At 33.9% G+C, this 26,448-nt stretch overlaps 1 protein-coding gene across 1 annotated transcript in view; it reads left to right on the top strand.

Annotated features, from left to right (window-relative positions):
- The window catches only part of LOC150094606 (cell adhesion molecule Dscam1-like), a 313,219-nt gene that overhangs the window by 259,339 nt on the left and 27,432 nt on the right, over positions 1-26,448 (top strand). The window contains exons 19-20 of the mRNA XM_090411602.1: positions 3,744-3,929; positions 22,850-23,143. Of these exons, the coding sequence (XP_090267728.1) occupies positions 3,744-3,929; positions 22,850-23,143 (480 nt within the window). The remainder of the gene's footprint in view (positions 1-3,743; positions 3,930-22,849; positions 23,144-26,448) is intronic.

Genomic DNA, 26,448 nt, shown 5'->3' with positions numbered 1-26,448 from the left:
AAATAATAATTTGGTATATTATATTAGTATCGTTGGGAACTATTGCATTCAAAATCTCGTATATATTTAAAGTTTCCTCCCTTTTTGGGGGAGGGCATTTCTAAGAGTTTTCGCAAAAATGATCAAGCACGATTTGATTTTGCTGTTGTTTGTCCAATTAGTAATAAATATTATGACTGGAGTGTACACAAGTCAAAATTGGATTTAATTCCATAAAATTGGTTATAATATTTGTTACTTGTTGGATTTTAACAAAAGTATCATACTGAATGGAGTTCGCTGAATAAATGTCTCACTAAATTGGCTCTAAATGAACAGAAATATCGATATTCTAAAATTCAAGTAGGAGCACTTTCACTTATGTGTAAACAATCAAAGCTGGCTACTTGAATGTGCTCTGACCCATGCTAGTGCGCCTCAGTGTGATAAATTTCCTTCCTTAATCCGTTCAAGATGTTTTTTTTCATTATATTCCGACTTTGTCGTAAGAATGATTAGAGATGATGATGGTAATTCTCCCTGGTAGATGAATAATAAGTTCGGATGATTCAAAAATTGGACCGTTTTGGTGGCAAAATTAGGACAAACGAAACTGTCTACTTTTACTAAAATATTTTCATATTCAATTGTGATGACTGATCTCACTAGACAATAATACCTTTAGAAAACGCACCTATTTATGATTGTCTATGTATAATCATTTCCTTACACACACACACACACACGCACACACGCACGCACGCGCGCGCCTATTTCATCATATGAAAAAGAACATACTCGTTATAACATACGCGTACTTCACCAAAACTGAAATCTTTGTATTCCTTAAAACAAGATAAAGAGCTTCTTCCTTATAAATCTTAACATTTACCATTTCACGTTGCACCTGTTGTAGGAATAAAAAATTTCACTTTTCAAATTGCAAAACTGGACTGACTTGAAACTTGATAGAATACCGATTTGGATTGCTTGGAATTATGGCCGAAGTTATTAAGGGTTTGAAGCGAGTATACTGCGTCGGCTAATGGCGTGTGTTTTCTTCGACTTATATGTACCGCGCTTGATAGATTGCGGGATTGCGAAATTTCTTCCGACTCAAATCTTAATCCGAAAAAACTCATACAATTATGCATAATAATATGAGGACTCAAAATCACAGTATTGGCTATAAAATAGCTATGAAAAAGAAAAAAACGTATATCAAAAGCGATCCGAGGGTTCATGGCGAGATTCATTATTTTTTTTTTACTAAATTGAATTATGATTTATTTATTTAAATAAAATTTTGAAAATTTTAAATCAAATGAAGAATGCCTCAGTGAGACATTATATTTTTTACAGAGTATTACACCCGCCTTCTGACCCATGCAACCATTCATATTAAAATTCCTAACAGTAATCCAAGATCATCTTGCCTCATGCATTAGGAATAAAATAAAGATAATAGACCTGATTAGAATAAATTGATTGGACTAAAGAAGACTGAACTGTTTTAGTTCGTAATGCTGGAAAGTATACTACTGGCGATAGTATTTCTACCGAAATGTGAAAGTCAGCAAACTCTGATCATAAAATATTAAAGTGTCGTCTGCTTATTTTTTATTTTCTTTTTCTGTTCCATCATTGTAAGAACTTCAGCATTTCTTGAGGTGTTGACGTCTCTATGATTTGATACTATTTGAGTATTTCTCAAGCTATAACATAGTAAACATAAGCTAAGGGGGATAGTAAATCCCGTATTATTTTACAGCCGGGTACGAAACTCGGAGAATGAAATCCATCGAAATCGAAGAGTTTCATGCCGAACTATCGGCGAGTCCAGGCGTAAGTCGTCACTTGGGTAGTACAACAGATGTATTACTGTTTTACATTATGAGGAGAGGTCACTACCCAGACCGGTTTTGACCTTTTTTGAGGTCTCATAAGTGAGTAGGTAGACCTAGAATACCAAGATTTAAGTGAACCGAACTTACTTATACCCTATTAACGAATTGCCAGACCGGTGTACCCATATATTATTATTAGTACTATTATTATTTCCTCATATACTATTATTATTTCCTCTTAATGTAAAACAGTAATACATCTCCGATGAGCTGCGTTTTACATTATGAGAAAATATTAAGGATAGTGACGGAGTTTGCTCCACCTTTGCAACGAGTTGCCCTAGTGTTGTACTACCCAGATGATCACTTACGCCTGGATTCGCCGATAGTTCTTCGGCATGAAACTCTTCGATTTCGATGGCTTTCGATCTCCGAGTTTCGTACCCGGCTGTAAAATAATACGGGATTTACTATCCCCCTTAACTTAATTTATGTCCCCGGAAAAATAGCCTCTTGACTCTTTATCGTAATAGTAAACATAGTAATCAATATTCGAACAGAATTTCATATCAACACTTAATTGAACACTTCATTATTACTTCAAGATTAATCTCTCTTATTCTGCCATATGTTCAGTATTTTGTCAGATATCCCCATGAATTTAGATTGTCGAAGCTTTCTGAACAGAAACATATATTTTGAATTTTAACTCTGACTATGAAAACAGTCATCACGCCACATCATACCTACAGTATATCTCGATAAATGAGCTATTCCATACCACTTGCTCCCTAATGATGTCTTTTGAACGTGTTTTAGCAATTTCCTTCTCCACAGTTCCAAAGGATATTTCTTTCAGGATATTTTTTGCAGTTGTAGTTATAGTGTTTTTCTTGCAATAACTTTATGAATATCTGCATTTTTCAAAACAAATTATGATTAATTTGTTTTGAAAAAGTGTCTAAGATATGTAGCAGATATTCAAATCTGATAAAAATGATGCATCACACTTAGAAAATGTATTTTTAAAGTCAAGAACAGTTGTGAGTCATTTATTGCTCTTATTACAAGCATCATTAAAGTTAGGATGTCGACAAAAAAGTATTCAACGATAAATCGTACAAGCGTACCAAATTTTAAGCTAGAGTGAAATTCAATTTCTAAGAACTAGGCCACTTAAGATCAAAAAAGGGATATTTTCTTATCTTCCTTCCTTCAGATGCCTCTATGGGTTGCACCATTCATGAAGTTTGTACCAAATGTGAAATATAATTATTTCTCAGAACTCTCAAGTAAAACTGAAAGGTTTTGCTCAGTTGGAGGGGGAAATAGAAGGAATTTTAAGTACAGAAAAAAAAGGAAACAAGCGATTTAAAATATTAAAGTGTAAGCTTTTATCTAAAGAGCCATCCTTAAAAAATATTCCAACGACTGAGAACTGAGCTAAGAAATTTAGCTGTTGGTTGGAATTAGTGTTTTCATTTTTCAGAATATAATTGCTACTTTGAAAACTGATGAAAGAATAAAAATTATTTTAATGTATCTGATTTTTTCAAAACAAAAATATTTTTTTAAGTCACAACGTCACTTCTCAATTATAATTTGCAAATTAAGTGCTTCCTTTCTCAATACGTAGCCCATTTTTAGGAAATTAATAATTAAGAAGCATGGATTTTCGAATAAAATTGTTTTGATTGATTGTAAATCCGCAGCGACTTCTATCTCAAAGAATAAATTGTAATTGTCTTAAATCATGTTTTGTGCATTATCTATAATTTAACTGCTAACATTATTCCTATTTCTATTTCTTCTAATTACAAGCTAAAAGAGGCGCATGCGTATGTACTTATGTCAGGTAGAAAATACTTTTTTTTTTTTCAAGAAAACATCACAATAACCATCCTGTCTGTTCCGCAGGGTATCTGCTACATCACAAGTGGGAATACGGTGAATGGGAAGACGTCAAACTTCCTCCTGACACCAAAACTTTCACCTTCAGCAGACTACGTTGTGGTGCTCGGTATCAGTTTTATGTCACCGCCTTCAACTCGGTCGGAAAGGGAGAACCAGGTGATGTTATCAACGCCAAGACAGATGGAATGGGTAAGTAATATCCGTAGCAGTTTATACTTGGACGGAAGGACTTATCGGCTCGTTCTACTGTTGATATGTTTGGCATCTCAACTTCCTACTTCCGTCGTGGTCGTTACGATATAGGTTGAATAACCTGCAGTCATACTGGAATAGCGTAGATGGAATGTAGGAGATCAAAAATGGCCAAGGATTTGGCCGTTTTCATCTTGTTGTAGATTTTCTTATAAAGATCTTTTCATGTATAGATGCAGTATAGTTAATACAAAATATAACCTTACTGCCCCCTGAGGTTTGAAATACCGATGGGAGAAAAATCTTCTGATACAAATCGCACAACCCACTGATGTACAGTTTTGTTGTTGGTACTTGCTCTTCAAAAATGTCTTGTATTATATTTGGAGATAGCGCTCTCTCTCTCTCTCTCTCTCTCTCTCACACACACACACACACACACACACTCGAAATAGCGAAGTTATGAAATATGTACATTAAGACGAAATTTGCCATTCTCTGTCATGGATCTTTTATTGCTTCATTTACAAAGTTGATCTACAAATTACTGATATCAACATTTTTGTATGCATTCAACAGTGTATGCACTATACGTTACGTTGACATTCATAGAATGGGAACTTTTCTACCAGAATTTGAAAAAAAAAAAAAAAGAGTCAAATATAAGAGTTTCAATATCTTTTTACATTAAGTAAATAACAATTGTGTATAGCTTTGATTCTAGAAATATTTTTGATTCACAAAATAGTGATCATTTGAACAGTACAAGTTTTCAATAGTTTTTAATATAATATAAACTAGCAATCATTATTTATTGATTGCTAGTTTATATTATATTAATGCTTATTTTTATATGACTCTCCATGAAACGTGAAATTTTGTGGTTTCCGTCTTTTTAACTATTGTAATCAGTTTCTCAAATTCCATTAACCGTACATCGTTGGAACTTAGTAGAATTACCCTCCCTTTTCTTCGCATTAGATAAATCTTTATTTACTCTCCTTTAACTGAAATATGCAGAGAGAAAGATCCTGAAAACATTGAACCGGCTCTAGGGACACATTTCCTTCACCCCCCCCCCTCCCCAAAAAAAAACGTTTTGTTGCAATTACTATTTAGAAAGTATTACCAGTAAAATTCGATTAATATTCATTTTTGGAAAATTAATATATCACATTAATTCATCAAAATATTAAGGAGAATTTTAAATAATATTAATAAATGTATTAATATAATCCACATTAATTTATTTCAGACTATTTGAATGAAGTTAATTTCAGTAGTGCGTAATAATGAAACCTAGCAGAACCTGTGTATTATATTATAAACTATGATATTGTACTTTTTAAGGGAGAATATACAGCGGATTCAGGTCAAAAGGTACATGGCTTAAAGGAACTGAGAGAGTAATTAATTAAGAGAAGCAATTCACGCAAATAAGAATAGGTGTAGAGTTAAAATTACACTAAAATTATAGCTATGTTTTATTACTTTTTATTAAATATTTGTATATTACACGTCACTTTAAATATTTTGTCATTCCGTGATCTCCATTACGAATCTTTTATAGCATTTAGAGAGTTAGAACGTTTTAGTGAGAAAGACAGAGAGATTCATACATTTTTTTCAATTAGAAAATGTTGAAGTTCTTTACTATTAGAGAAACAAATAATTATTTGCAATTTTTGTAGCAGGATGATTTATAGTAGATTGAAATCCCGAAATAGAAAACTCAATGCGTTGCTTTTAATTTATTGCTCATATTTACAGATAATTCTGTCAGAAACGTGCAGTTCGTAATAGCGAAACTAATTATTACATAGAAAGCAATTAGTTCTACTGCCTCTTGTCTACTCATGTTGTATTGAAGTCTTGAAAATTTATCCTCGGGACATTCTAGTCTGCAGAGTGACAGACAGAATTAGCACACGTTCTGTCAACCGTGTCTAATGCATGGAAACCAGAGCTCCTGAGGGAGACTATTTTATTCAATATCTGTGGTTTTATAAAATTTAATGCCTTAACTTGACGAATCCATTAATTGGTATTATGAAGATGGAGACACTTTAAGTTTTGCGTTTATTCAGAAAGAGAAATAGGAAGAACAGGAGAGTACACAGAAGAACAACGCTCCCTTTTTTAGGAAATACCCCACAATGCAGTGCAGTGGCGCACTCAGGAGTTAATCTTGGAGGGGGCAGAGCACTCAAGATTTAATCTTGGAAGGGGGGGGGAGTTAAGTATACGATTTGAGAATACACACTACGCATTGCATACGAGCTATGACTGAGCATCTGCAGTGATCGCCAATACATGATACTGTGGATCTCATTTGGCCCGGCTCGGGCAAATGAAGTAGCGCTCGGTCCGACGGAGCAATACTTCGTTCGCCTCGCGTTCAACAGTGGACGTGATTCCCGAGAGCTATAGGGTATTCCCACCTTATGTGACGGCTAATTCATAAGTAATATAGAAATAGAAGACACGACACAATATAAATAAAAAAAATCATTTTAATTAGGAAAAGATTTTTGGAAAATTTTCTAGTTTTTTTTCCTTTTTCTTTTGGGGGGGGGGGCCTTGTCCTCCTCCCTGGGTGCGCCACTGGTGCGGTGCGAACTAAACAGCAGTAATTCATACTATGGAATTTCACACTGTGGAATGCTTCAAGTTCGCCAGCATCAGCGGAGCTCAAGTAGTACCCATTCATTTGACAGATCAAGTTTCTTGCTTTCTGAAATGTGAATGGTAAAAACATTCAGAATTCGTGTCTAATGTGTGATGCATTGGAACATTGTCAAAAAAAAAAATCTCCTTTACGCATGAATTAGTTCTTTTTTTTTTTTTTTCATAACGCTAGGACTTTCAGAAACTATCCACATCACACTTGCAGATTCCCTTGCCGAGATGAAACCCAACAGTCAACTGAGATAGCGAAATCATGACTTTCGACAATCTTGGTTAAGATAACTCGGACTTGGTTCCACTCGAAGGAGCATCGAAAGGATGCTCCTTCGAGTGGAACCCTTACGCTCCTTACACTTTGTCAGGTGACGAGGCTAAAAGAGCATTAAAGATGTGATTGCATCTCAAAAGACCTCAGCTATATAGTTGCAAACTTATGAAACTGCTTGAACATTGAGGAGGAGCGGGAAGACTACAAGGGAATGAGAAAAATTTTGGGAAGGTACTCATTTTTTTTTAATTACACAAATGATATGTTTTTATTTCCTTCTTATTCGCAAAATATTTAAAAATTGACTAGCCACCAGTCCAGAAATTTAATGCGTTCTCTAGTTGGCGCATGCTTGCGCATGCCAACTAGCATACCAACCATACTAATTCAGATTAACTATTATCAAATACGGAGGTAGAGGCAGGATTTTTTTTTCTCTTTATAACTCAGGTTCTTCCATCACACGAATATCTTCCTTCCCCTCAGCTGCAGTAAGTACGCTAGGTTCGTTTCCAGTTTTTGAAGTAAAGAGAAGTACTCCTAATTAAAACATCCTCGAATACAAACCACTAAGTCATGCTGGCTAAAACTATTACGGCAACAGTATTGTTGCCATATTAAATTACACTTTTCTATTAATTTGTTAATTTAAGAAATTAAATCTTGTGACTCCAGTCCATATGAAAGAAATCGTCATATATAACATTTATATTGATATAAGCAGTCCATTCTGTCATCCCCGAAAACTTTGGGAGGAAAAAAATGTTTTAGAGTAATATATTGTAATTCATTTGCGATATTTTAACTTATTGTGTTTCTAGGGGACAAATATCAATTTTTAATACATTCTATTTGGTGGGAGGCAGTTATATAAGCTCTCATTCTAGCATGCAATTATTAGAATCAGATATATTTATTATTTTATTATTTCTTTGAGTTAAATGTTTTTGATTAACTGATCTCATATTATAAACCGTCCCACTATGCTTGACTTTATTGTTATATCCACTCAACAAAGCATGCTTTCAGGAGACCTGGCTAATTCAACTTTCACGGAACTGTGTTTATATATTTAATGTTCTTCGTAACAGGAAGGGCGGGTTGTGTGGAATGCTAGTGGGTGTGCGGAGTATTTTGTAGGAACATCTAAGTTAATAAAGAAAAGAGTATACTCAGCGGTGATATATGTAACACAGGCGGTATTGTAACTGCAGGACCAGAGGTAATCAAATATTTAAGGCAAAAGGAGAGAAGAAAATTACAGTTATGAGAAAAACAACCTACACGCCTTTACCGAGTCCTTTTACGTATATCATGTTGTTCACAAAAATCGATTCTAATAAATAACCCTATATTATCTTACATCTTTAAAGCACTGATAGGTATTTAATACTGATTAAAATCAAATGATTCCTGAAAATCTTGTCAATGCAATTGGCATTATAAACTTTCCCCTTTTTAACCCCTCCCCTCTGAAATAACTAAGAAACGTATAAATAATGAATGTAATTTTAATTACTGAAAATGCTCTTTAACCTCTCTGACATTGTATTCTCGGTGTTTTCTGTTTATCTATTTATCTATTCCACGTTTCACGCATTAAGGCTTTGAACGAAAAGCTTGTTTATCAGAATATATATACATACATATACCACGAGGTAGTCAAAATGTATTTCAATCTATTTTATTTTTTCATCACATTTAAGAGTTATGATCCAGTTGTCTCTAAATAAGACAACCAAATCACAATCTTAATCGCTTTATCCAATTATCTAGGTTAGCAATTAAACAGTACAGAATTCTGAAAGTTGTGAAATTTCAGAGTGACATTAATGACAGTGTGTGTGTGTGCGCGCGCGCCCACGTGCGAACACTATTATACTGCGCCGTAATCAGCTTTAACAGAAAAGAAAAACATGAGATAACGATATATCAATAAATGTTTAGTATTTGCCTTGAATTATATATCTCTTTCAGATAATTAACTTACGTTTATAAGTTTACAGTTATGTTATATTTAACACAACTGTTTCAAAAAGAGTTGGAGTACCAAACTGTAATTCAATCCTGAAATAATGTCCAGAAACACTTTATTAATACAGGTGTCATAGTATATTGTGGAGAAATGTATGTATGTAAATTATATCGAAACAGATTAAATCGATATGGTAAGATTGTAAAAATGTAATACCCAGTCACTCCAGAATGAGACACTTCGTGTAGAAAACTAAAGGAATTTATATATAGAATGTTTTGAATTTCTTCAAAATATTCTGATTAACTCATTGGTTAATTCATATAACAAGTTTTAAAGTACTTTTTTTTTATTAATGCCAGTTTGGTGGCTGTTGGAAAGAATTGTATAATGGCTGTTGTAACCATCCTCCATTAACTGGCATCACTCCTTAGTAGAAACCAAGCTACAGAGAATGTCCTATTTCTAGAGATGACTAGAATGAGAAAGGTAGTACTTTATAAACACTATCATGTTCCTTTTTGAGACGTTTTGCAAATCAGTGGGTAGCCAATATTCTCTAATTTTCATCGCTATTATTCAGCTAATGGCTATAGCGATTTAAGACTTAACCGTGACAAGAGTACAACATACACCTACAGTCATCTGGTATTCACAGCTTTGGGTGGCATTATTTCCGGAAACAGTGTTAATTTTAGAGATGTTTTTCGAGTTCTGGATTAAAAATCCAAGCTTTTGGTAATGGGAACCAATCTGATTATGCCCAAGATCAATCGTACAAAACCAGCTGACAAAAGGTATAGAAAATGCTCTTCTAATCAGCGATTGGAATCGAACTATAATGGTCTTTGCTCTGCTGATGTAGCATTATAGCAGTTCCCACAACCATACATAGTTATTTGAATTTTTTTTTTAAATGTGAATTAAAATATTAAGGTTAAGGGGATGGGGGGAGAGACTTCTGTGGAACGGACGATTAAGTTATTTGATTCTCTAAGCTGGGGACAAATTATAATAAAAATCTATTCCTTGTTGATAAAACTAGCTGAAAGTAAAAATAAAATAAATAAATAGGCGTACTAATTCTCTTATACTTTGATTAGTTTGCTGCATTTCTCTTTTTTTCAAGAGAAAAGCGGATTATAGCGTTATCTCTGTCCATCATAAAATAAATAATTTCTTTATAGCTTATTTATAGCATTTCCCCAAAAGAAATGAGGTGGTACTCTTTTGGCCTTGTAGTTAGTAAAAGTCTTTAGGCATTAGATCTATACTTTAATCAACTTTGAAGCTGTATGCTTTTCTACACTGTCTGGAATTGGGAAGAAAGAGAAAAGAAAAGTAGACAGCTGCCGTCATATCTTCTTTCTAATGCTGACTAGCATTTTGCGCAGTAGCTTATCATCACCGTCATTTTTGTTGTGCTGCAAAATTAAAGCAAGTTTTTTTCTTGGAGTAAACACCCTGTTTTCCCTAAGAAGAAGAAAATCGCAAAAAAAAGGAAAACAAGAAAAAGGTAACTGGTGACTATAATGGAACCTATAATGTCATTTTTCTTCAAATCCTGTTTCATTAGACAAAGTATTTCATAATAAACAACATAAATAAATGAGCTATAAAATGAACCTTAATCCCCAATTACAGACTAATTCGATTTCAGACTAATTGAGAGAAATCACTTTCCTGCTTACATGAAGCTTGAAGTTGCTTGAAAATGTCCATGATTGGTTTATAGAGCAGCGTTTTCGAATTATTTAAAAATAGTAAAAATAAATAAAATATTAAAAACATGATAATAATAAACCCCAGTTCACCAACACTATTACTCTACTATACGTTTGCAACCTTCGTGCGTGGGAGTAGCATAGACAATGTCTTTGCCAAAATGTTAACTCATTCGACCACAAATTAGAATATTTGTATACATTTTGAATTTATTAGTTTATATAATCAGGCAACCCTGCTCTAGAGATCAAGCATGAAACTTTTTCAAGCCACATCACGCTTTCAATAACCATAGCGGTTGTCTTACTCTGGCCGATGAAATGCATCCCCAACTTAAAACCACAAACATTCATACCCAAGGCGAAATTTGTATCCACAGTATGTTTGTTGCAGAACAGCTAAACTAACTAAGCCAACCAGACGGCAAACTACTATTTAAAAATAAAAATAAAAAATTAGAACCAGTTTCATCAATTAGAAATGCACTAGTAATTTCTCACTACACTTCTACAAGATTACTACACAGCTGAATAGTAGACACTATTGTATAATTTATATGAAGGATTTAATTTAACCCTGAGATGAAATATTATCATATATACTAATAATGTTTTAACCAAATTTAATAAAGATCTTTCAAAATTTGTTCAATTTTGCAATATTTTTTATTTATGGAATATAAAAATGCAATAAATGCTTTTTATCATCGATTTCTAAGTTTTCATTACTGTTACTCATCAGATGAAATGCTCCATTTAAAGTTAACTCTTCTTTAGAAACAATTTATATATAAAGTATGTAGTTATCCTGTAAAATATTACGGCAGAGTGAAAATAATATATTTTTTCCTCATTTCCTTCACTGCTGTGTACTTGCAATATACGTGTACAGGATGGCCTCTCACGACACACTCTTCTAATAAAATGGATGGCGTTCCTTAACCCCAGGGAGCTAAAACAGTGGCGGTTCATTAATTTATCGCTATTGTGCAGCTGAAATGGACTGGGGAGGGTTAATGATGAGCGGTGATGATGCTGCTGCATCTCTCTCTCTCTCTCTCTCTCTCTCTCTTAATGTGTGTATCCACACCACAGCCACTAAAGAAACAGTATGAGAGGAACTCTAACAAAAATAATGAGGAACAAAATTTCTGAAATTCTATTTTATATTATCCCTTAAGAAGTAACTGGAGTTTGCATGCGTGATACTATACTATATTAATAATAAAAATAAAGATAATCTATATTTCAATAGGAATTCCTTTGTATCAATAATATAAAATTAAGTATCATAATTATTAAGTATCATAATTTTTATTGATTAATTTTTTAATACATCAAGAAAAGTGTAGTCGAAATATGTAATATGTAAGATAATCTCTAACTCAGTCGAAGCCATCCTGTTTCTTGAAACTTTAAAATGACTGAATATATCCTTTTTCCGATTCTAATGGGAACCGAGATTTAGATGAATCATTATTCATAATTATTTCATTGTCCTGTACAATTACGTAACCAATTTTTGAAATATAAATATAACTTATTAATTTCTTGTGGGGTTGGCTTATACTTAAATTAAAGTTTGTCTAGAAAATATATTCATATTTAATCCTTTACCAAAAGTAAATAAAGTTTGCGCGGGCAGCATTATCACTACTAGGCCATTTATGGCTAATGACTGCATATTAATTGTATTAGTATCCCACTATGCAAAACACGTCCTTTCGCGGGGGGAGTGGAGCGTAAAGTTATGCGAATGGCCATATAATTAAATTATTAATTTAATTTAATTAATTAAATAAAACAAATTAAATGTTAATTTAATTTATAACTAAATAAAAAAACCTTCAACAAACTGACTTATATTTAGTTTAAATAGTTATTTTTAAATAAACATAACACTCGTGGTCTGATTTATAAACAATCCTCGTAACCTGTTTTCAATTCAATGTCTCAGAAACGAATCTTTGAATATTTTGTGTGGATGTTAGAAAGACAGAGAGAGAGAGAGAGAGAGAGAGATGAAATAATGATCATTAACTCGGTTAACATACATATTTTTATAAAGAATTGAATGACTAGAACCGAGATTTAAGTAAAAAGGTTTTAATATTAAAACACGACTAGCTTCGGCTTGTAACAGCCTTCATCATGACATTATAAAAGAAAGAAAAAAGAATAAAACACTGAAGCTTAAATAAACTATGAACATCATAGAGAGTCTCTATACATAATTGAAATTAAATCGTTGTGGTTGTATATTAAAAAAAAAAAAAAATATATATATATATATATATATATATAGATATAGATCGCATTGTGTGTCGTTAATTCATTTCTAGCGTTTGTTTGTTTGTTTGTTGTGCCTGGGATACATACACTATTCATTCCACCCTTGTTATGACACTGATTCCATCCACGAAATACTGAAAACCATGTAATACCAGCGGTGCGCTAAGGATTCACTAATATAGTTACCCTGCGTTAGAGACCAAACCTGAATTTTTCAATTTATTTCAAAGCCTCCTACTAGCAGAGTGGTGGTCTCACATTTAAGTGGTACAATTTATCTACCGCCTGAAGACATTAACAACATCCATGGCTGCGAGATTCCAACACTCATTCTGTTGGAGAAACTTGGCAAATCTGTTAAAAGAATCAGTACATTCGTCTTTTAAATGTGATTTTATAATTAAAGGTTTCACTGTCCAGAAGCTTAAAATTACTAATTTTCTGGTATGAAAATTATGAATTTACATATGTGAAAGTAAAAATTAAAGTATTAACTCCTGAAATATTTTGAGTTTCTCATAAGAACCAAGAGTTCAAGTAAATATCATTAAAAAATCAACTTTCAGAGTTCTGTTTTTATAAACAGTGCAACATCAAGGCAAATTATTCTACAGCTTCATAAACTGTCACCATTGAAGAGTAAAGACAAATTTAAATTCTTAAAAAAAGGATAAAAAATGTAAGTGAAAATTTGGAAATGACCAGATTTCATTTCTTTTTAGGAGCTATAATTCCCGTTCCTCCTTTAAAGGAGAGAACCGATGGTTTTCAACATTACTAGAACAAAGGATCGCACAGCAAACACTAGACATTTATGACTATCATTCAGTCCAAAACTGGAAGAGAGTGATTGAATTTGCTGAATTCGAAGTAAATAAAATGGGCACGCTGATCACGTATATAAACCACCTGGGAAGTTTACTAAAAGCCGAAAAAAATTAATTTAACACTTTAATAACTTTTTCCACAAGAATTACAGACATTAATAACGAGATATTTGTGGATGTATTTTTTGAGCTTGGGTTTATTTATTTTCATCTCTTTGTAACACGTGTTTCATAGATCACCCACTACTTCACTTTAAAGAGTAATATTTTTAGTCATATTTTAGTTCAGTTTCATATGAGAAAATTTGCTGACAAATATAGAAATTAGAACTATAAGAAATAAATTAGCGGTATACTTTTATAAAGCAAAACATCTTTCGTAGCTAAAAACATAATCCTTTAAATACAACATTTTAATAAACAAGCCATCCCGTATGCGTGTAACCATCATTGGAATTTCGACTATTGCATCGAACTATAGAAAGTTTTTTTTTCTCCGACTGATAATTAAGGACATTATATTAGACAAAAAAATAACATTCTTGTTTTCGTCCTTTTTCCATGCGTAAATAAATAAAAGTTTGCGTGTGAAGTATCTTCACGACCAGGTTACTTGTATACAGAGACTGCTGACTTCATAACATTGCCGTAGTATCCCATAATGTACGGTACACGTTATTTTGGGGCAGTGTATATCGCAGTACATTATGGAAGGAGTCACTACCCAGATAGGTTTCGGCCACTCTGTTAAGGGATACCTCTCTCGAAAATCTCTGAGTGATCTACAAGATCACTATAACTCTCACCAAGTCACCCAAAAGGATCATTCCTAAACTCAGAAAAATGTCATCGTTGGCTCTACTCGTCGACATGCAAAAACCTTTCAGCAAGCAGAACTCTGTTCTCTGGAATCAAGCCTAAGGGCAAATATTAATAAAATATCATCACTGGGAGCCAGACCTAAAAATGATACCTCATAAGCTGGGGACGGATCTGCAGGGATATCGAAAGCTAAATCAACACGAATGTCAAATATTTTTCATATTCAAGCAGTAAAATACTGTGAATCAGAGATTATTCTATAACTATCTATCTTAACAATTAACTGAAATCCCGAGTATTTTAATAATATGATGATACGCCACTTTGCTGGTTGCATATGAAAAATTGTTGACTTACATTGACTTAACTGTCTGTATCTCCAGTCGAGCTCCTATCGATTGTATCTCGATAAAGGTCGAATTTTATTGTTCATTAAGATAACTTTTGCATTTAGAAGGAAGCATTCTAGGAGATACCAATGTGTTGGCTAGGTGGTGTATACCACCTACATTATGCAATATTCACCAAAGAGAGATAAAATGCTGTACATTTTCACTGAGAGTTTTCTTTTTAATGGTTCCATCCTCTTCGTTCACTGTGATCGTGGTCAATTGCAGAGATGACTTGAGAGCAATTCCAGTCAGAGAAGGCTAGCTCAGGGGGGGGGGTAACTTAGATAAGACTAACCACCTTGGTATCAGTCATTTTTGTACTTCAGTTACAGTTGGGCTTTTGGTTGTTCAGCTGAATGAGACTGCTGAAAAAAAATACGGCCTTTGGCTACATGCTGATATAAAAGAAATGACTTTTTTTATCTCTCATACTAATCTATCTGTCTTTTATTTCTCCTAATACTATCAGGAACTCTCGCTACCTATACTAACTATTCTATGATGAGCACCCCCGTTTAATTTTTCATTTCCATAAAAGTCTAAACCAGTCTTGGTAGTGATTCTTCATAATGCATAGCAATATATACAGTACTTCATAAAGGAAATATGCTGTGCATTAAGGGGTATTGAGGTAATTTATGTGAAGTCAACAGTCTCTCTAAGGACAAGGAGTCTGTTCGTGAAGATACTTCCCGCCCAAACGGTTATTTTCTTACCCATAGCTAAAGTATTAAAACAAGAATTTCTTGCCTGGTAATATGCATGAAACATCCTTATAATTTTGTCCATAAGTTGATAAACCTGAGGAGAAATGGTAATAATCTGTATTGTAATATTCTGAAAGTAAATCTCTTGCGGTGGTTCAAAGGAACTTTCCTTCAGATTCTCTCTCTCTCTCTCTCTCTCTCTCTCTCTCTCTTTCTGGCATGCCAAGATTTATAGATTCACACAATCAGATATCAAATTCTGACGTCGGCATGAATTACTTATTTCTGTAATATTGAACAATAGAAAACCATTTCGTGTGAAATTTTCAGATTCGCGTATTCACGTGTTTTTATGTAGCCGAAGAATCAAATATTTTCATGGAACAATTATATGATATTTTGAATGGCAGTAGCATGCAATAAATAATTACGAGAACAGTTCGGAACATATATAATGTAACGTTTGCATGATCGTGATGGCCTGTCTTTATTTTTAGAATAACTAAAAGCTGGTTTATTTGACACGTTTATCATATGCCGATAAACGTTTAAGAAATTCGTAGACTTGCATGCATTAAAAAAGAAAAAAAAGAAAAAACTATCCCAGCTGTACTTGCCAATAATAAATATGAAAGAGGAAAAAGAAACATGAAAGTGCTTTTGTCTAAAGTTTATTTAAATATTTAAATTTTGTGAACGATAAAAATGGAAGGGAAAACTGATTGGCTGATTTTTGATTCTGAAGTATTCTCATGTTTATGCAATTTTAAGAAAATAAGTTATCTTTAAGGGTCTTAAATTAGCCAAAGTGTTCACTTAAAAGAAAGCTCGTATAATCTGTCATGCATAAGAAAATTTTTATCCGTGGCTTTTGACGAAATACTGATCACTTTCTTACGCTACTCGTTTGAAATATTTGCATCACAGAAAACAGCGACGTAGTTTGCTTTACTTCAAATATTTTTGGAAAATTAATGCGATCAGAGGAAGATCAACTTTTATTTACTCAAATAATTTATGTCGCATGTCCACCACATTTGTATGAATCTAACTGCTTATTTTATTTAGTAATTTGTTTATGAAGAACTTATTGAGAAATTGAACTCTCTCTCTCTCTCTCTATCTCCTCTATCAGAGGCGAATATTCCGGGTGTGTTATGTGTGTGTGTGTGTGTGCACACCCACTAAATAGCAATATCACCCATTTTATATTTTTGCATTATCCTGTTAAAAACTCCCTTAATTCTTTCCTGGCTTCGCGTAATTCCTAAAATTAAACACTAATGCTTCATGAACAGTACACTTTCGGCTCGTTAACATTGCATCACATTCACCTTAATAGATCGGGTGTGCGGTCACAATACGAACCCCTTTGAACAGATGGCGCAGCCGGTAAATTTTTAGTGTTCCCGTGATTTTAAACTACCCAGAAGACGAGGCAGAACGTGCGCTGAGACAGTAGCACCCAGAAATCAGTAGATGTGATTGGTTGTTGTCAATCAATCCAATTCAACGTTGTCATGTATAATGAGTTGCTCTTCTTATTTTCTAAGTTTCGTCTGTTTTGCGTGCGTGAAATGTGAACTGACGTGTTTAGGATAAGATATAGACAAGTTTTCTATAAAAAATGTATAACTTTTTTGCCCATATTTACAATGGGAAACAGTGTTCACGATCTACTAAATGTCCAGTTTTCTACCACAGCTTTCGCGAATTGTATGATTATAGTCGAAGGATGTTGGAACTTCTGTATAAATAAGCAAATCGAGTTATTTCAACCTTTCTTTGGTTCAATCCAGAAAAGTAATAATTTCCCAAGTGATTACTTCTTCCTATTCTGTGCGTATTATATGGCTGTATTTAAAAATTGTATCAAAAGTCATGTTATCCGCGTCTCACTCTAGTATTTGCCAATGATAATCTAATCTCACCTTGAAGAGTAAACGGTTTGTACTTCTGACATGAACGGCGGGCATGAAGATGAGTGCTGATGCGGTAAGCATTCTTAAAACTTTCATATATCAATAAAAATGCAATCATATGATCAAATCGATGTCAATTTTGTACCGCTGGTTATATAAGCCACACGATAGCACACCCAACCTAAATGGGCACACGACGCCACTTCTCTCTCTCCCTCTCCACACACACACACACACACACACACACACACACACACACACACACACACTATATATATATATATATATATATATATATATATATATATATATATATAAAGAAATTTAAAAGAAATTAGCACTCTTAGGGCTTCTAAAATACGAATTTAAATAAAATAAAACTCATTAGAAAATATGATTCTCTTAAATATAATCAGGTAGCAAAACTTTTCATTTTGACTCTACCTATTTAAAAAAAGTTGTCATCAATAAGTCTTCCCATCAATTATCTTTGGCAGAAGAAAGCATACTTGCTAAAGGTCTCAACTTTGTCACTGCTCCTACATCCATCCCTAGAGAACATCTCTTAACAAAGATAGAAAAGACAGCTTCCTTATTACCAAACAAAGACGCTAACCTCCTCCGTATGGAAGCAATTTTCTGTATAAATACAGCTAGACCTCCACCTGACAACATTTCTTACTCTGAAAGGAAAGCTATCAAGTCCTTAAAAGATAATAGTAACATAGTTATTATTCCGGCAGACAAAGGGAATGCAACTGTCATCTTAAACAAGTCTGATTACCATAATAAAATCTTGGAACTTTTAAATAGTGATACCTACTCAGAAATTGCTAATGACCCTACGATGGAACTACACAATAGAACTAATAATTTATTAAAAACCACCTTAGAGTTACAAAGAAACATTCGGCTTTCTCTTCGGTCACTTCATCCCTTGATATCTCGACTGTATGGTCTCGCCAAGATTCACAAAAATAACTGCCCACTCAGACCTATAGTTGAGGGCATACACTCTCCTACTTATAATCTCTCCAAATTTCTAGCGAGTTTTCTAAGAAATCTTTCTGGAATTTCTTCTTCACATATTAAAAACTCTGCAGATTTTGTTTCTAAAATCAAGGACATCAAACTTAAAAAAACAGATTTAATGGCCAGTTTTGATATTGTTTCTCTCTTTACAAATGTTCCTGCTCAAGAAGTCCTCGATCTTCTCAAGAACAAATTATCAAAAAAACTCTTTGCTCTTCTCTCCCATTGCATAAAGTCAGGATACTTCAAATATGATAACAAGATCTACTTACAAAACTCAGGTATGGCTATGGGCAGCCCACTCTCTCCGATTCTTGCGGATATATTTCTCAACGAATTTGAAGGAAAAGCTATTAACTCCTTTCACTTTAAACCAAAAGTTTGGTACCGCTATATTGATGATATTTTCCTCATCTGGGAAGACGGCGTCAATAACCTCTATTTATTTTTAGACCATCTAAACAAGTGCCATGAAAAAATCTCTTTCACCCTCGAACTGGAATCAGATGACTGCCTTCCCTTTTTAGACCTCAAACTTACCAGATGTGTTGAGAGCATTAAAATCTCAATTTTTAGAAAGCCTACTCATACTGACAGATACCTTCATGCTTCCTCCCATCATTATCCCCCACAAAAATGTGGAATTATTTACACTTTAGCCCACCGAGCCAAATCATTACTTACAGAAGAAACAGAAATTGAAAATGAACTCCGTTTTCTTAAAAAAAACGTTTATTAACAATGGTTTCTCTCCAAAGAAAATTGACAAATTTCTTTCCCCCAGGCACTTAACTACTTCTGAAGATCCTTCTTTCCCAAGAGCCTTAATCTCCTTGCCTTACATCAGCTCTCTTTCACCAAAACTGGCAAAGATTCTCAAGAAATTCAACTTCAAAACGTGCTTCACTACGCTTCCAAAACTTCGTTCATTACTTTGCAAACATAAACAGAAACATCTTCCTACTCAGTTTCCAGGAGTATACAAGATTTTGTGTGATTGCGGAAAGCCATACTATGGACAGACTGCTAAATCCATCCTTCTACGTTTGGATGAACACCGTAGAGATATCTCCTATAACAGGACTAGAGCTAGCGCTCTCTCTAGCCACGTTCTCTTTTCAGCTAACTCAGACGAAGGCCGCCAGCACATTGTAAACTGGACTCAAACTGCTAACATCCATGTGTGCTACGATCAACTCGAAAGAAAGATTGTTGAATCTAGAGAAATTTCTCTAGATTCCTCTCATATCAAAACAGCCTGAGTTACAATCTCTCTGACGCACACGTTGCTTCTGTTCAGTACTGGCGCACTCGCGACAGCGCGTAGTATTCGTTTGTTTGGAACTCATACTTGCATTTTTTTCAAACACGCTACTGTTTTTTATACTTGTTCTGTTAGTACAATTTTAAGTCTCTGTAATTTTTTATATACTTCTTTGATTATGATACCTGAGGATGTTCATGTAACGAAACTAGTAAACTAGTAGTATCTTGTTAAATATATCTTGTCATCTTTTCTCTCGGTAATAGTCATTAAATCTTTTTTTATAATATTCCAACCGAGTAAAAATGTAGACCTTTAGAAAAGATCAGTTTGAAGACAGGGATAAATTGAAGCGGAATATGGGAGTAAGTTTGGTGGGTTTGAAGCTAGAGAGTAAAGTGAATGTGTATTGATCATCAGCTACTCATACTTGTACAGGGTTAAAGCAAATTGAAGGAATAATGGAAGCCAGTTGAACAGAACAGTATCCATAAGGTGACTGACATGCTTCTTGAAAAGTTCGTGAATTAATCGAATTATCCCTTCTTGGTAGCATGAAGCATTTTATAAAAATGTTGATACACCATCCTAAATGTGAGAACAGTGTTTAAAATTTGAGTGGATTAGGAATTTATGTAAAGTTAGTGGTACAAGTATGATGTATTGTTTGATAGAAGAATGTTTTCTGAATCTGCAGATAAGGATGCAAGAAGAGGCTATAAGTATAAATGAGCCCAAGAGAAGACGAGGAATATAACAACGTTTGTGAATTTCAGTTTTATAAAGGTTTCTGGAGGTAAGGCGAAAATCTTTTTACAAAAAAAAAAAAAAAAAAAAAAAAGACATTTACTGTATTAGTATCGACGTTGAATAAGGTCTTCGTCTACTGAAAAACGCTTGTTGTTTGGAATTACGATTGAACTAATGATATGAGGCCATAGTATATTGTCCATAATCTTGTGTGTATGTGCATTATTCTCGTTTTATATTTCTAAAAACAGTTAGCCTGCTTTTAGAAATATAAAACTATAAAGATATATAAAAAATCTTTCTCTGAATCTGTGTGCATGGCATTTTTCAATATTTTATTATTAGCTTACATTGCTGTGTACGAAAGCACAGAAAATTAAGCTAGAACAGTTTTACCTCTCTCTCTCTCTCTCTCTCTCTCTCTCTCTCTGGTGTATTTCTCTGTGCTAGCAACACGTCTTTTGAATATTATCGGTATACTATATGAAAGAAACAAGACGAATTGTGGCCCGCAAATGGCGCAGAGTGTAATGTATTTGTGAGCAGCGGTCTACAATTAACTAGAAATCACAGTGACAGTCTTTTGCAGAAAATGATATTTAACTTTTCATGTTTTTATTCATTTCTTTAAACAGATCCTCAGTAATTCAGCGATTTCATTTTTTCCTTATAATAGAGAAGACACGAAATTTTCTTATTTTGTTGAAAACTTTTTTCGTTTAAAAATGTAACTCTTCGGGCAATTCAGAGGTCTAGGAATTTCTTTCAGTATTGTTCCTTTACGGTATGTAAGATAAGCATTCACTTTTGCTGAGTGTTCGTAAGAATCCTATATCTTAAATAGGCTGGATGTAGTTAAGTAGAATCAACTCGGGCTATAAGGCCAGTATGCTATGTGTGTTGTTTGCTATCGTTGACTTTTCTTGTTTGTGAGATGAAAAAACCCTCCCAACTCCGTATGAGAACATTTTATTTCACATTTAGATGCTTCGTTCCCAAAGGGATTAGAACGTCGGTTGTTCCTAGCTATGGCCCAAATGACGCGCCATCCTCAAGAGTACGCTACCTCAACGACATACACATGAAATGGGGATTACATTTTGTACTAATACCCCCTTCCCCTCTCTCTCTATGACAATGGCGGTCCGCTATTGACATCGTATGTTCTATAAAGTCAGAAAACAAACTTGAGAGTATAACTATTGCTCAATAAAAAAGAAAAGAAAAAGAAAGGAAACTAGAAATAAGACAGAACTAGAAATGCATTTCTTGTCAATCTGGCGACAAAGATCGATACAGTATACCATTTCTTTGTTCTGCAGGCGACTCCATTCCAGTGCTGACCAGCGGCCGTAGGCAAATGCTCCTAGTCTGGTATGACTCATCCATTGCGTAGATCATGACTGCTAGCGATGTGCATGTTGCCTATTTAATGAAATTAATGATGGAACTATCGGTGACTCCGATGAATATACATGAAGCAAAATAGGTTATTTATATTTATTATTGCTGGCTTAACGTAAACGATTGTGAAGCTGAAAATTATAGCTGCCGAACTGAAGATCTCGAAACCAGTTTAAATTAATTCGCAAAACATTAGACAACATGAATTAATAAGCAATAATAAATAAATTTTTCACTTATATATATATATATATATATATATATATATATATTAGCAATTTATATATAGCAATTTTAAACCTGGAGTAAAACCAGGTTTAAAATTGCTTGGTATTTTTAACATTTACTATATCCAAGGTAAAATACTTTCTATATATATATATATATATATATATATATATATATATATATATATATATATATATATATATACTTGGTATAAAAGTTTTTGTTTTGTATAATTGAAGGATTTTGAAGAATTGTAAATTGTCATTATATGGAAACACAAAATTAGCTAGCTTATTTTACGTTTGAAGAGAATAATGCGCTTGTTTAAACACAGCCAGTAAAAATTATTAATAATTTAAGCACATAGAAAGATACATTTCATGGTATACCCAATGGACATGTACCTTTTATTGTGCTTTCCCTGAACTGCATCACAAAATTGTTTATTAAGCGAACATTTATTAAATTAAGTCTCTCAGTGGAGGTAAAAATTGCTCGAGGTAAAACGATGTATCGAATGAACTGTGTTCGGCGCTACTCAGTTAGCTAGTTTTCCTTTCAAGCTAAAGTTGCATTTATTTAACCAATCCTCACTTCTATTAATTCCTCTGTTTCATTTCAGCACCAGTGGCACCTGACAAACAGTCGTTTCTCTCGGTGAACAAGACCTTCGTTACAATGCACCTCGACGCCTGGCACAACGGAGGCTGCCCTATCTCTTCCTTTGTTATTCGCTACAAACTGCAAAGACAAAAGACGTGGATTTTGGCCTCAAACAGCGTTCCCGGCTTGCAGTCCCAGTACATCATCTCAGACCTACACCCGGGAACGTGGTATCAAGTGCAAGTGACAGGTCACAACGAAGCTGGATCTACGGAAGCAGAATACAGCTTCCTTACTCTCTCGCTAGTAACAGGTTTGTCGTGTTCATGTCACTCATGATATTCGATTTTACTTGACATTGCCTATCCCGTAAGTCAGAACAAATGTGCTAAGGCTGTTTGCTCCTTGCAGGGACCCTTAAATAGCTTTCGGTGCCTTCGCTACTTCTAGGTGAATGACGGTTTTGCTGTTGTAGGACGTGTCTCGTTAGCGTTAGCTGATGTTCCCTACTCGCTTCGTTCAGCGCTACAAATGAAAGGGAGGGGGGGGGATGTGTCGTTTATGTTCTGAAATCCTCAGTCCAACTATTCCCTCTAAATAAAACTTTAATGTAGATGATAAACATGTCAACATCTCTTAATAATATTTGACGACTTCTTTGAGATATTTTTTTCTTGTACAGATCGTCCAACTACTTGCGCAATTCATTCAAATAATTCTGAATAAGATAAAGGCATACTTGTGCCAAATGTTTCATGAAATTTTAGACAATCCAGAGTTTATTGCATGCTGAAATCCTGTTTTTTTTTTTTTTACAATGCTGAAAAAAATTAGTTACTTATGTCAAAAAGGGATCTGTGCATTTCTTGTTAACTTTTTTTTTGACTCCTCTAAATTTTAAGAACGCTAGACAAGGATATCCAAAATATCATTACTATAGAAAATCAATCATCTACATCATCAATTATTACATTGGTTAAACATTTGAGAAATATTGTTTTGCATAATTTATGTACTTCATTAATTGTGATACAATGTACTGCCTCCTCATTTTTTAAAAACCACTAAGATAAAAATGTCAAATTAGCAACGTTAATCCTCTCCCATAATTTATTTCGCATCCTCCTTCTTGGCAGCATACATCAAGCGTCAGGAACATTTATCTGCATAGATCAGGTAAAATCGCAATTCTCGTAAATGTTTTTAAAAGTTCTCTGAGATAATTTGTTTCCAAAAGATTCACAATTTTTCTGACTACTCATTTATATGTATATATATATTTTTTTAATTTTTAATTTTATTTTTTAATTTTTTTTTTTTTAAATTTGTTACTCTGGTTAGTATTTTTGTTCATACTATTTGTTTGCTCATTACATTCTGTTCTTTTTTTTTCTCTGTTCATTTGATGATAGTAATTGACATTTTTATTCTACCAAAAATTTAACTTTTTTCTCAAATGGTCATTTCGTATGTATTCATTTATTCTATTTTTGATGATTCTGCTTTTTATTAAACTTACGAATGTTTTTATTTGCAGAACCATTTACTTATTTTTTATTTTATTTTATTTTTTAGATTCTTTGTTTTGTTCCTTTGTATTCTTTTTGGGTGTTCTTCAACTCGTTTCAATTTAAACATCCCGGCATTTTATTGGCTTTTGTATTTGTACTTTTACCTGTCTTTTATATTTTCGCTGTTAATTGTTATTCTTACATACTTTAAACTCATCGGTTTTCCTGATATTTCAGTTTCAATATACATCTTACTGGTTCTTTCTACAGTTATTTTTTTTCTCTTTTCTCTTTGAAATTTCCATATTCAGTTTACTTCATATGTGTCTTAATTTAAAATAATGGAGAATGTCTTTTGGAGAATATCTTTATTTGAAAATAATATCATGTCATCTGCCTAGCCAATCCCTTATATTTTTCATTTGATGGCTAATTATTTTGTTTAAATTCATTTAATATTTAATTCCTAATAGCATTAAACAGAGATGGACTTGAAGAAGTCTTGCGTTTGAGCGTATTTGTATTGGAATGTTTTAAAATTACGCATCGATTTTTGTCTAATCTATCATTCATTATTCCAATAATTTGCTTGATTGATGCTGGAAGTTTTACACCCTGCAATTCGATTTTACCAAATGCCCTTATAAATCAATGAAGCGATAAAATAGTTTTAATCTATTAGTTTTCTCTCTGGCAAGAAATAATGCCAGTAGACTATTTTCACTTCTAGAATCCTGTTTGTTCGCGATTATAATTTTTAAGTCTAATTTCTTAGTTAATTATTTGGTGTATGTTTTAAGGCAGCAAAAAGTAAACTTAATCCTTGATAAGTTTATGTTTGTTTGTTTATTTGTTTTTAAAATTTGTTTTTAATCCTGTTCCATATGAGGTTATTGGATTTCAGTTTGAATTCTGTTATATATATATATGCATATATTATACAAACAGAACCAATATATATATAAGTAGTGCAAGTTTTAGGCAACTCGTGGTAAAGGTAGAATAAGCTCGGATCACTATTCTTCGTATTTACCCATAATACAAAGCACATCTCCTTGAGGAGATGTATGATGCTATGCATTAAAGCCAAGGGGCCACTACCCAGACCGGTTTCGACCTTTATCGAGGTCTCATCAGTGGGAGCCAAGCTTAGAAATACCAAGGTTTAAGTAATACAGAGCTTATAAGTATTTTACCAAAACAAGTTTACCATAAGGTGCTTTGACCTTATTAAATTTTAAAAAAAAAGTTTTTTACCCAAGGTAAAAAACTTTCTACATCTATCTCTCGTCCTTACCTCAAGGGCTCACTTTAGTGAGTACGGGCATGGCAAACCCGAGGTACCAGATGCTGGACCATGTCTTACTTCATGTAATATACATATGCTATATTATTCTGTAGACTGGTCCCTCCCCTTCTTTCTTTGCTTCTTTCTCCTCTCCTTTCTCCTTCCCCCTGATGCTATTAGCGTATTCAAGGGCTAGGGGTGAATCTTTCCTATCTTGCTAAATCATTTCGTCTTATGCAGCCACCGAAGGAGGCAAGCTAGCCTCAAGGTGCCGGTCCCAAGACCGGATAAATGGCAAGGGTTGATGTCAGGAAGGTCATCCGGTCGTAAAACTTCACTGCTAGCTCTAGCTATGATATGAGTCAAAGAGAAAATGATATAAGGGCTAGGGCGTACCCCTTAAGCAACGCGCAGCCACATCGCCCTACAGCTGCGAGAAGTGGACGAGGGCTACCGCATCAAGGGAGGGTGCGGTGAAAGAAGCGAGCCCAGAAGGTGGAGAGGATGTTGCGAGTGGGAACACTGAATGTTGTAAGCATGACTGGAAGGGGAAGAGAGGTGGCAGACATGATGAGGAAGAGGAAGTTGGACATTTTGTGTGTGCAGGAGACAAGATGGAAGGGGGAAAAGGCAAAAGAACTGGGAGATGGACATAAATTGTTCTACTCTGGAGCGAATAACGAGGGAAGAAATGGTGTAGGAATTGTGGTGTGTTGCAGAATGAAGGGCGAAGTACTGGAAGTGGGTAGAAGGAACGAAAGGATCATGCAAATGAAATTGGGTCTTGGAGAAGAGCGCGTGGTCGTATTATGTGTATAT

This window comes from Typopeltis vanoorti, chromosome 21, assembly GCF_054136105.1.
Source record: "Typopeltis vanoorti isolate ZY-2024b chromosome 21, IOZ_Tvanoo_1.0, whole genome shotgun sequence".
NCBI classification, from domain to species: domain Eukaryota; kingdom Metazoa; phylum Arthropoda; class Arachnida; order Uropygi; family Thelyphonidae; genus Typopeltis; species Typopeltis vanoorti.
Note: the sequence above shows the minus strand (reverse complement) of the source record. Positions and strands in the feature narration are given on the sequence as shown.